This window comes from Carcharhinus amblyrhynchos, chromosome 7, assembly GCF_965287045.1.
Source record: "Carcharhinus amblyrhynchos chromosome 7, sCarAmb.v2.hapA, whole genome shotgun sequence".
Taxonomy (NCBI): Eukaryota; Metazoa; Chordata; class Chondrichthyes; order Carcharhiniformes; family Carcharhinidae; genus Carcharhinus; species Carcharhinus amblyrhynchos.
The window spans coordinates 103,815,480-103,827,762 of record NC_137330.1 but is presented as its reverse complement, the minus strand read 5'-3'; the positions used below and the strand labels follow the sequence as shown (position 1 = coordinate 103,827,762).

Sequence of the window (12,283 nt, the reverse complement as noted above, 5' to 3'; positions counted from 1 at the left end):
AAGAGAAGGGCAGTGATTCATGGGAGCTAGAAGAGATTGCAATAATGATGTATAGAGCACAAGACACAGGAAGTGTGAAGGGCTATAGGAGGTGCTAATAGTTGCATTTAAAAAAAATCAGAATGTTGTAAAAGGAGAAAAGTCAATCCTCAGTGAAAGCAAAACCTAAGAACAAGTAACAGATGGCCCAATAGGAGAGGCAGATGGGGGCTTTTGTACTGAGATAAAAAAATGTTTTGTACATGTAAATAATAAAAGGATAACATAGAGAAGGAAGATTTCAGTTTAAAGTTGTTGAACTCCATTTTGAGTCCTGAAGGCTGTAACATGCCTACTGGAAGATGAGATGAGATGCTGTTCCTTCAGTTTGTGTTGGGTTTCACTGGAGTATTGCAGCAGGCCAAGGACAGACATGTGGGCATGAGCACAAGATGCTGAGTTGAAATGGCAAGTGACAGGAAGGTTGGGGTTATGCTTGAGGACTGAGTCTGTATTTAGTCTGCCCAATGCTGAAGAGACCATATTGGGAGCAGCAAATACAGTAAAGCAAACTGAAGAAGGTACAAATGAAATGTTGCTTCACCTGAAAAGAATATTGAGAGTCTTGTATGGTGAGTAGGGAGAAAGGTGCCAGTGTAGCATCTTCTGCAATTGCAAGGGAAGGTGATAGGGAAGGGGACGAGGAGTTGGAGGTGATGGAGTAGACCATGGTGTCATGGAGGGAGACCTTGCAGAATGGAGGGGTGTGTGTGGGAGAAGTGGGGGGGAAATGTACTTGGGGTGGCATCATGCTGAATTGGCAATAATGGTGGAGGATGAATCCTTGAATACAGGGGCTGGTGGTGTGGAAAATGAGAACCAGAGTGACCTTATCATGGTTCTGGAGGGAGGGGAAGGGATGTGGGTTGAGGTGCGGGAAATGGTTCGGATCCAGTTGGATGCTTTGCCAACTACGGGGGCAGAGTGAAGGAGGGGACCTCATTTAAGGAAAAAGGCAGACATGTCACAAGTGCCATTTTCAAATGCAAAAGTGCCAGAGAAATTGGGAGAATAGGATGGTTCTTTACAAGAAGCAGGATACCCAGAGCTGTAGTTGAATTAGGGTGGGAGTCAGTGGACTTGTAGTGAAGATTCGTGGTCAGTCTATCAGCGGAAATGGAAACAGATCAAGGAATGAAACTGTCAGAGATGGACCATGTGTAAGTGATGGAGATTGGAAGCAAAATTGATACATTTTCCCAGATCCAGATGAGGGCATGAAGTGGCACCAATCCAGTCATCAGTGTAAAGGTGAAAGAGTTGTGGGAGCGGGTCCAAGTAGGAAAGGAACAAGGAGTATTCCACATAACCCACAAAAAGACAGCAATAACTGGGGTCCATGCGGGTACCTTTAGCCATATCTTTTATTTGCAGGAACTGAGACAATGAAGACATAAATTATTGAGTGACAGGAACATGTTCAGCCAGGCACAAATGACATAGGTAAAAAAAGGATGAGGTCCTAAAAGCAGAATACAGGGAGCTAGGAAAAAAATAAAGAAGTCGGACGTCAGGATTACTACCGGTGCCACGTGCTAGTCAGAGTAGAAATGAGAGGATATATCGGATAAATATGTGGCTGAAGAGATGGTGTCAGGCAGAGGGTTTCAGATTCCTGGGGCATTGGGACTGGTTCTGGGGGAGGTGGGACCTGTACAAATTGAACAGGTTACACCTGGGCAAGGCTGGGACTGATATCCTAGGGGGAGTGTTTGCTAGAACGGTTGGGGAGAGTTTAAATTAATATGCCACGGGGATGGGAACCTATTATGTGAGGAGTCCAAGAAGGAGGGAGCAAGGACAAAACATGGGAAGAAGGTTCCAACTACATCAAAAATCAGGAAAAAATTAAAAGGAAGGAAAACTCAGGAGATGTTATTAATGGAAGTGTTAGAATTCAAAAAGGTACAAAAACTAGCATAAGGTCACTTTATCTGAATGCTCGTAGCATTCGAAACAAGGTAAATGAGTTGACAGCACAAATCATCATGAATGAGTATGATTTGGTGGCCATTACAGAGAGATGGTTGCAGGATGGCCACAACTGGGAGCTGAATATCCAAGGGTATCAAACTGGTCAGAGGGACTGACAGAAAGGTAAGGGAGGTGGTGTAATGCTGATATTTAAGGATGACATCAGGGCGGTAGTCAAGATGATATAAGTTCTATGGGAAAAAAAGGTTGAATCCATTTGAGTGGAAATTAGAAATAGTAAGGAGAAAAAGTCAGTGATAGGTGTAATCTATAGGCCATCAAATAATAACATCATGGAGAGGCAAGAAATAAACAAAGAAATAACTGATGCATGTAAAAATGGTACAGCAATTATCAAGGGGGATTTTAATCTACATATCAATTGGTCAAACCAGATCAGTCAAGGCAGCCTCGAGGAGGAGTTCATAAAATGTAGCCATGATAGGTTCCTTGAACATTACGTAATGGAACCAACAAGGGAGCAAGCTATCCTAGATTTGGTCCTGTGTAATGAGACCGGAATAACGAATGATCTAGCAGTCAGGGATCCTCCTGGAAGAAACAATCACAGTATGGCTGAATTTAAAATACAGATGGAGCATGAGAAGGTAAAATCCAAAACCAGTGTCTTGTGCTTAAACAAAGGAGACTATAAAGGGGTGAGGGAGGAGTTAGCTAAGGTAGAGTGGGAGCAAAAATTTTATGGTGGGACAATTGAGGAACAGGGAGGATTTTCAAAGCGATCTTTCACAGGGCTCAGTAAAAGTATATACCAGTGATAAAGAAGGACTGTAGAAAGAAAGATAATCAGTCATGGATATCTAAAGAAATAAAGGAAGGTATCAAATTGAAAGAAAATGCATACAAAGTGGCAAAGATTAGTGGGAACCTAGAGGATTGGGAAAGAAAGCCATGAAAAAGCTATAAAGAAAAGTAAGACGGATTATGAGAGTAAACTAGCTCAAAATATAAAAACAAATAGCAAAAGTTTCTACGAACATATAAAATGAAAAACAGTGGCTAAAGTAAACATTGGTCCTTTAAAGGACAAGTAGGGGGATGTAATAACTGGAAATGAGAAAATAGCTGAGGCATTGAACAGGTATTTTGTGTTGGTCTTCACAGTGGAAGACACAAATAACATGCCAAAAATTGATGACAGGAAGGCTATGGCAGGTAAGAAAAAGGTGGTGTTGGGCAAGATAATGGGGCTAAAGGTAGACAAGTCTCCTGGTCCTGATGGAATGCATCCCAGGGTACTAAAAGAGATGACGGAAGAAATAGCAAATGCACTAGTGGTAATTCACCAAATTTGCTGAACTCTGAAGTGGTTCCCATAGATTGGAAAACAGCAAATGTGACACTACTGTTTGAAAAAGGAGTTAGACAAAAGGCAGGTAACTATAAGCCGGTTAGCTTAACTTCTGTAGTAGGGAAAATGCTTGAATCTATCATCAAGGAAGAAATAGCCAGGCATCTAGATATAAATTGTCCCATTGGTAAGGTGCAGCATGGGTTCATGAAGGAAAGGTCACGTTTGATTAATTTGGTGGAATTTTTTGAGGACATTACATGTGTAGTCGACAATGGGGAACCTGTGGTGTACGTGGTGTATCTGGATTTCCAGAAGGCATTTGACAAGGTGCCGCAACAAAGACTGCTACATAAGAACGGTGTACGGTGTTATGGGTAATCTATTAGCATGGATGGAGGAAAGAGTGGGGGTAAATGGGTGTTTTTCTGGTTGGCGATCAGTGACTAGTGATGTGCCTCAGGGATCAGTGTTGGGACTGCAATTGTTTACGCATTACATAGATGAGTTGGGGACCAAGTGTTGTGTGTCAAAATTCGCAGATGACACTAAGATGAATGGAAGAGCAAAGTGTGCAGAGGACACAAAGTCTGCAAAGAGAAATAGATAGTCTAAGTGAGTGGGCGAGGGTCTGGCAGATGAAGTACAATGTTGGTAAATGTGAGGTCATTCATTTTGGTTGGAATAATAGCAAAATGGACTGTTATTTAAATGGTAAAAATTGCAGCATGCTGCTGTGCAGAGGGACCTGGGTGTTCTTGTGCAGGAATCTCAAGGAGTTGGTTTGCAGGTGCAGCAGGTAATTAAGAAAGCAAATGGAATTTTATCCTTCATTGCTAGAGGGATGGAGTTTAAAAACAGTGAGGTTATGTTGTAGCTGTATAAGATGCTGGTGAGGCCACACCTGGAGTACTGTGTACAGTTTTGGTCTCCTTACTTGAGAAAGGATAGACTGGCATTGGAGAGGGTACAGAGGAGATTCACTAGGTTGATTCCGAAGTCGAGAGGGTTGGCTTATGAGGAGACACCGGGGTGATACTCATTGGAATTCCGAAAAATGAGGGGAGATCTTATAGAAACATATAAGATTATGAAGGGAATAGATAAGATAGAAGCAGGGAAGTTTTTTCCACTGATGGGCAAAACAAGAACTAGGTTGACGTGGCCTCAAAATAAGGGGAAGCAGATTTAGGACTGAGTTGAGGAGAAACTTCTTCACACAAAGGGTTGTGAATCTGTGGAATTCCCTGCCCAGTGAAACAGTTGAGGCTACCTCATTGAATGTTTTTAAGACAAGGATAGATAAATTTTAGAACAGTAAAGGAATTAAGGGTTATGGTGAGTGGGTCGGTAAATGGAGCTGAGTCCACAAAAAGATCGACCATGATCTTACTGAAAGGCGGAGCAAGCTCGAGGGGCCAGATGGCCTACTCCTGCTCCTAGTTCTTATGTTCTTACGTAAACAGGCGCTGGAGTGTGGCAACTAGGGGATTTTCACAGTAACTACATTGCAGCATTAATGTAAGTCTACTTGTGACACTAATAAATAAACTTTAACCTTTAATTTATCTTTGCTAAGTATTATGAAACATCCTCTTAAATGTGCTCCATTGCATCTCTACTTTTCTAACCCCTCAATCTAATTTCGCCATTCACCTTAGTCAGCTTTGTTTTCATATCCTTGGCAATAATAAGCAGAAAAATAAATTGGTACAATTTGATCCAGTGCCATATCTCTCTTATCATTACCTTCCCTAGAACATCAATGGTGCTTGAAGTTACAATGACTCTTGTTCTGTCTTTTCTCTGTGCAAGAACAGACATGTCCTAAAACTTCACTTTCTAAACTTACTGTGCCAGCGACGAATGGAAATTCAGCAAGGCGTGCCCTAACACGTGGTGACCAAGAGGCTTTTTCTCTCATTTCACTCTGCAAAAACAAAAGATTCCTTATTTTAAAAAAAGAGCCAAAGGCAGATAGTGATAAATGTTGAAGAGCTTCTTTAAAATGCAAGAGCAAAATACGGACGGTGTTGGACATTACAGTTTGACATTACTAGTTTTAGTCAGTCAAATATATAAAAATAAGAAAGTCAGTGAGAAGCAGAAAAACGTACCATTTATATTACTTCCACCACTAGGAATCAACTGAGTGAACCTTCTCTGCACTACCTGCAGGTATATCCCTTCTTAAATAAAGGTGAAAACTACACAGTACTCCAAATGTGATCTCATCCATCCCCTGCACAGCAATAACTAGACTTCCTTAGTTTTATTCTCTATTTCCCTTGCAATAAAGGCCAACAATCTAACTGCTTTTCTAATTACTTGCTGTAGCGCGGCATGGTGGCACAGTGGTTAGTGCTGCTGCCTCACAGCTCCAGGAACCTGGTTCAATTCCCGGCTTGGGTGACTGTCTATGTTGAGTTTGCAAATTCTCTGTGTCTGCAGGGGTTTCCTCCAGGTGCTTCTCCCACAGTCCAAAGATGTCAGACCCTACTTGGAGTACTGTGCGCAGTTCTGGTCGCCTCACTACAGGAAGGATGTGGAAGCTATTGAGAGGGTGCAGAGGAGATTTACAAGGATGTTGCCTGGATTGGGAGGCATGCCTTATGAAGATAGGTTGAGGGAGCTAGGTCTCTTCTCCCTGGAGAGACGAAGGTTGAGAGGCGACCTGACACAGGTTTATAAAATGTTGAGGGGTATAGATAGGGTGGATTCTCAGAGGCTATTTCCCAGGGCTGAAATGGTCACTATGAGAGGACACAGGTTTAAGGTGCTGGGAAGCAAGTACAGCGGAGATGTTAGGGGTAAGTTTTTCACTCAGAGGGTGGTGAGTGAGTAGAATCAGCTGCTGTCGGTGGTGGTAGAAGCGAACTCGCTGGGGTCTTTTAAAAGACTTCTGGACGAGTACATGGGATTTAATGGGATTGGGGGTTACAGATAGTTCTATGGCCTGGTAGGTATGGATATGATCGGTGCAACTTGTGGGCTGAAGGGCCTGTTTGTGCTGTAGTGTTCTACTATGTGTGGGTTCGGTTGATTGGCCATGCTAAATTGCCCCTACTGTCAAGGGGATTAGCAGGGTAAATATTTGGGGATAGGGCCGGCATGAAATTGTGGTCGGTACAGACTCAATGGGCCGAGTAGCCTCCTTGGGTACTGTATAGATTCTATGAGTCTGAATATTGCACTTGTGATATCCCTTGTCCCCTAGGAATCCATCCATAGAGTTTCAGTATGACAGGAAGAGCTACTGCCAGACAACAATGTAGTCAAGGCAATTTGCAGGTATAAAAGTCTCATTCTGTCACATACCAGCTGAACATTGAGAAAGTGAGAAGTATCTTCGTTGCAGAATCTCACTGGCCTTTTACTAGACCTTGATGGCAATGCAAGTGCCATTCATGATGCTCTGCTCCAGTGAGAATTCAGCAACGGAGACAAATCCATGACATGCAAGCCACCATTTGTTTCTGCAAATAGAACATCGCTGATCTTCAGAATATAGTGGGATAGTGTTAATGGATAGGCGCAGTCTCCTCCAGTACTGATACTTGAACTGTTCCATCGTGGAACCTGTGCCTCCCCACAAAAATATCAAACTGGCCCTTAGCAAGCTAATAAACTCGTTAACAAGGTTAACAGGCCCTGATCCAAATTGGGCACGTTACTAGATTACACACCTCTGTTCCTGCCCCAATACTGGGGGAAAATTTTACCTCAACCTGAGCAAGTCACATGAAATGCACAAATATGCATTATAGCCTATATGCCGCCAATAAAGCAAGGGTCTGCGTCATCTGTCCTGGTATAGCACCAAGCTTTCAAGAACATCAAATAATATGAACAGAATTAGGCAAAGCTTTGTTGAAAGTAAATTCATGAAAATGCAGTAACAGTTGCCATTGCATCCATTTACAGGCAATTCTAGTAATTTCCTCCCACACCTTCGCAATGTCTTTCTTTTTCTTGATTTTCTTCTTCTTTTTCACAGAACAGGATCCTAGAAGTATTCGGTTCAGTTCAAGTCCCGTCTGAAGCTGGAAAGAAGCAAAAAAAGTTCTTAAAAAGAATTCCTAAAGTGTGTGTTTTCTATCTAAACAATGAAACATTGCACAATCCTCACGGGCTATATACCCCATGCTGCTAAACATTGCTGTTTAGTTCCTGGTTGGCACTTGCCAGCACAGCTATTATAAAAACAGAAAGTGTTGGAAATACTCAGCAGGTCAGGCAGTATCTGTAGAGAGAGAAACAGAGGTAACATATCAAGTACTGATTCCTTTGTACTTTGAATCCTATTTTTGGACGTTTAATTTCAAATCTCCAGTATCACTGTATTTTGCTCTTAATTATTAAATAAACACAACGGAATGACATGCAGAAGTTTTCATGACATATATTGTGAATGATTTACTCTATCACACCACTTCAAATATAGTTTGGTATCCTTGAGTTGCCACCAAGACTGGCTTGGAGTCTCCAGGAATTGAAGCTGCTGTGTACAACCCTTGAGAAAAATCACAGGGACATTAAAAAATATATTGTTTTGTCATTTTCTTTGAAAATTTCTCTCTACCAAGTATTAAAAATCAGGGAACAAAAAGCTGTTTAGCCGACAGTTGAGCATCATTGAGTTGAGTAATGAGTCTTTTTGCTTTCCAATTGGCAAATTGGTAGTGCGTCATAAGGATGGGTGTGTTGGCCCACAAATGACTGGAATGTGGAGGCAAGCCATATGATGAAACCTCCAGGAATACATTTAATCACAGTTGGCAACCTTAAGCTTGGTACAGTGCTTTCAATAAAGAACTCATATTTACTTAGATATATATAAATGCACGTAGCCATAAAAATTCTCACGCACCCAAAACATGGGAGCCATTTAACAATTGGTAAAGCAATTTATTGCTAATGGTGCATTCTGCAAAAAAAAAGAATTTTTATACAAAATCAAAATACTAAGTCATGCAAATTAGAGTGAAAAAAAACATTCACAATTTCTGAATGGTGAAGACAGACGTGTTACAGAAACATCCAGCATCATAGAATCATAGAATAGGATCACTAAAGTGCGAAGGAGGCCATTTGGCCCATTAGATTTCATTTATTTTAGATTTAGATTTCATCTATCATTATCAAGTACATTTTCATTCTTCATGCTTCAATAATTCTACTATAGAATGCAGCAGAAGGCAGTGGTGTAGTGGTATTGTCACTGGACTAGTAATCCAGAGACCCAGGGGAATGCTCTGGGGTCCTGGGTTTGAATCCCACCGTGGCAGATGGTAAAATTTAAACTCAATAAAACATCTGGAATTAATAGTCTCGATGAGCAGGAAACATTGCCCTTAAAAATCCATCTGATTCACTGATGTCCTTCAGGGCAGGAAATCTACCACCCTTTCCCAATCTGTCCTACATGTGACTCCAGACCCACAGCAATGTGGTTGATTCTTAAAATGCCTTCTGAAATGGCCTAGCAAGCACATAATTCAAGGGTAATTAGTATGGGCAATAAATGCTGGCCTAGTCACCATTTCCCGGGAATGAATATTAGAAAAATTTACAAAACGGAAAATAATCATCCAAAACTCATGACTGAAGAGGGAAATTTCATATTTTTAAAGAAATATTTACAGACCATTTCACATTATTTTTAAGTGCTGTTGATGTATCCAAGAATGTAGCAAACATTTTGTACTCAAGATGATTTCATAAACAGCAATGAAAAATTATCAAATACAATGCTGGAAGTCTGAAAAATTATTGATCAGCTTTTGATGTTAATGGTTACAAAGAATATAGAATGATGCAGCATAGAAACAGGCCCCTCAGCCCATGATGTTGTACTGAACATGATGCCAAGTTAAACTAATCCCTACTTGCCTGCCCTTGGTTCATACCCCTCTATTCCTTGCATATTCATCTGCTCATCTAATAGCCCTTAAACTCCTCTATCCTATCTGCCTGTACCACCACTCTGGCAGTGAGTTCCAGACACCTACCATTCTGTGTAATAAATCTATCCCTCACATCTCTGTGAGGAGTCATAGGTACACCACAGGAGGCAGCCATTGAGCTTGATGTGTCTGTACCAGCTCTTTGCAAGAATTTACCTAGAGCAATGGGCTCACTTTTGGCCCACTTTTTCTCCTGCATTTTTTTCTTCCAATAATTATCCATTTCCTGTTTGAAAGCTGTCATTGAATCTGTCTGAGTATATGGTGGAAGACAGTGCATTCAAGATCTTAACCACTCCCTGCGTAAAAAAAAAACTTTTCCTCATGTTGATGCTTCTTTTGTCAAGGGAAAATGATGGTGTAGTGGTAATTTCACTGAATTCAGAGGCCCAAGTTAATACTTTGGGGCAACAGGTTCAAATCCCATCATGATGCTTATATTAGACCATTATTAGATCAAATATCAGAAGCAGTCATTTTGTCATCCAAACTCATGGAATCATGAATTTACAGTTTCCTTCAGGAGGGAGCTAAAAATAAAGGCTGTGGATGATTCTTACTAAACATTTGACTCAACTTGTATATAATGTATAATTGTTTCACTATTTTATGGATCTTAAGCACGATCAGCTCGAGAATTCTTTTATCAGAAAATACACAGTGGACTAATGCAGATCATAACTTTCACCCTAAAAAAGGTCACTGACCTTGAACAAACTAGTCATTCTTTGAATAAAGTACAACAAAATAACACTTTTGGTGAAGAGAGTTGACTTTGATGGGATATTAAGCTGAATCTACGATCACTATTCAAGTGTGTGTATATACAGATAGATATAGACCCAAAGGTACTTTGTGAAGTTCATTGATTTCCTGGCCAAAACTTTTCCCTTGAACATTATCAGTGATAACAAATGTGTCATTGTTTTATGCAGTTCATAGAATCTTGCTATACCCACATGTCTCGCGGTCAGCCTCTCAAAACAAGGATGACATCTGCCACCTTCATGGTTTCTAGTGTCCTCAGATGACACAGCAAGTCCTATGGGGGTGGTTCTCAAGCCCAGGTTCTGCTCTCCCTCTTTCCTTTCAGCTGGCAAGATACCTGAATTGAGTTATTATTGTCACATGTATTGGTATACAGTTAAAAGTATTGTTTCTTGCATGCTATACAGACAAAGCATAGAGAAGGAAAGGAGAGAGTGCAGAATGTAGTGTTACAGTCATAGCTAGGGTCTGGAGAAAGATCAACTTAATGTGAGATAGGTCCACTCAAAAGTCTGACAATAGCAGGGAAGAAGCTGCTCTTGGTATATGACTTCAGACTTTTGTATATTTTTCCTCACAGAAAAAGATGAAAGAGAGTGTGTTTTGGGTACATGGGGTCCTTAATTATGCTGGCTGCTTTTCCAAGGCAGCAGGAAGACAGAGTCAGCGGATGGGAAGCTGGTTTGTGAGATGGACTGGGCTTCATTCACAACCCTTAGTAGTTTCTTACAGTCTTGGACAGAGCAAGAGCCATACCAAGCTGTGATACAATGAGAAAGAATGCTTTCTATGGTGTATCTGTAGAAGTTGGTGAGAGTCATAGCTGACATGCCAAATTTCCTTAGTCTTCTGAGAAAATAGAAGCCTTGTCGGTATACTTTCTTAACTATAGTGTCAGCGTGGGGATACCAGGACAGGTTGCTGGTGATCTGGACAATTAAAAACTTGAAACTCTGAACCATTTCTACTTCGTCCCCATTGATGTAGACAGGGGCATGTTCTCCACTACGCTTCCTGAAGTCGATGACTATCTCCTTCATTTTGTTGATATTGAGGGACAGATTATTGTTGCTGCACCAATTCACCAGGTTCTATATCTCATTCCTGTAGTCAGTCTTGTCATTGTTTGAGATCCGACCCACTGTGGTGGTGTCATCAGCAAACTTGAAAAGTGATATGAGAAGTGGTCAATGACTTAAAAGTGTCTCCATCAATAACAATAGCTAGAGGTGCAGGTGCTTGACTAGGGGAGGACTAGAGGAGCATTTTGGTTTTGCTGATGTTGACTGAGATCCCAATCCTTTTGTAAGCAGAGCTGAAGGGGCTGAAGTTGTCCAAATGTCACTTGCAGTATGGGCCATAATAGTCATTGACATATTGTAAGTCTAATGATCTGTTCTAATTAAGGATGTCACGTCATTGTCTGTACAAATATATGAGCTACAATACGGAAGCAGGCACTTTAGCCTAATGAACCCACATTAGCATTTATTCTCTGGATCAACAAAGAGGTCTAGTTGTTTTATCAATCAGTTCCACTGACTCTTCATCTGATCTAATCTTGAATATTGACCATTTCTGCCTCAAGCACTGACCCTGGACATCAATTACCCAACCTCACAATTCCACATTAAAAAATTTCTCTTGCTACCATCCTAAATCTCATTCATAGCCCCACAATTGTCAGAAATAGTTCCATTCTTAATTTTTTTACATATTTCTTCCATGGGCGCCGCACCTGCGCAAGGATATTTTGGCCTTGGAGGGAGTGCAGAGGAGGTTTACTAGGCTGATACCGGAGTTGAGGGGGTTGAGCTATGAGGAGAGGCTGAATAAACTAGGCTTGTACTCGTTAGAGTTTAGAAGAATGAGGGGAGATCTCATTGAGACGTATAAGATGATGAATGGGATGGATAGGATAGAGGTGGAAAGACTCTTCCCGCTCAAAAAAGACAGTAGGACTAGGGGGCACAGCCTCAAGATAAAGGGGGGGCGGTTCAGAACGGAGTTGAGGAGGAACTTCTTCACTCAAAGGGTGGTGAATCTCTGGAATTCTCTGCCCGTTGAAGTGGTGGAGGCTGCCTCGCTAAATATTTTTAAGAAGCGGGTTGATGGGTTTTTGATAAGAGAGGGGATTAAGGGTTATGGGGAGAGGGCGGGAAAGTGGAACTGAGCCACGACAGATCAGCCATGATCTTATTGAATGGCGGGGCAGGCTCGAAGG

General features: G+C 41.3%; 1 protein-coding gene across 2 annotated transcripts in view; it reads right to left on the bottom strand.

The window, feature by feature from the left end:
• cep57l1 (centrosomal protein 57, like 1) overlaps positions 1-12,283 on the bottom strand; it is a 59,939-nt gene that overhangs the window by 12,292 nt on the left and 35,364 nt on the right. For both annotated transcript variants that reach the window (XM_080192878.1, XM_080192879.1), the window contains 2 exons: positions 7,276-7,368; positions 5,178-5,255 (listed from right to left, as the gene is read on the bottom strand). In XM_080192878.1, coding sequence (XP_080049004.1) covers positions 5,178-5,255; positions 7,276-7,368 — 171 coding nt within the window. The remainder of the gene's footprint in view (positions 1-5,177; positions 5,256-7,275; positions 7,369-12,283) is intronic.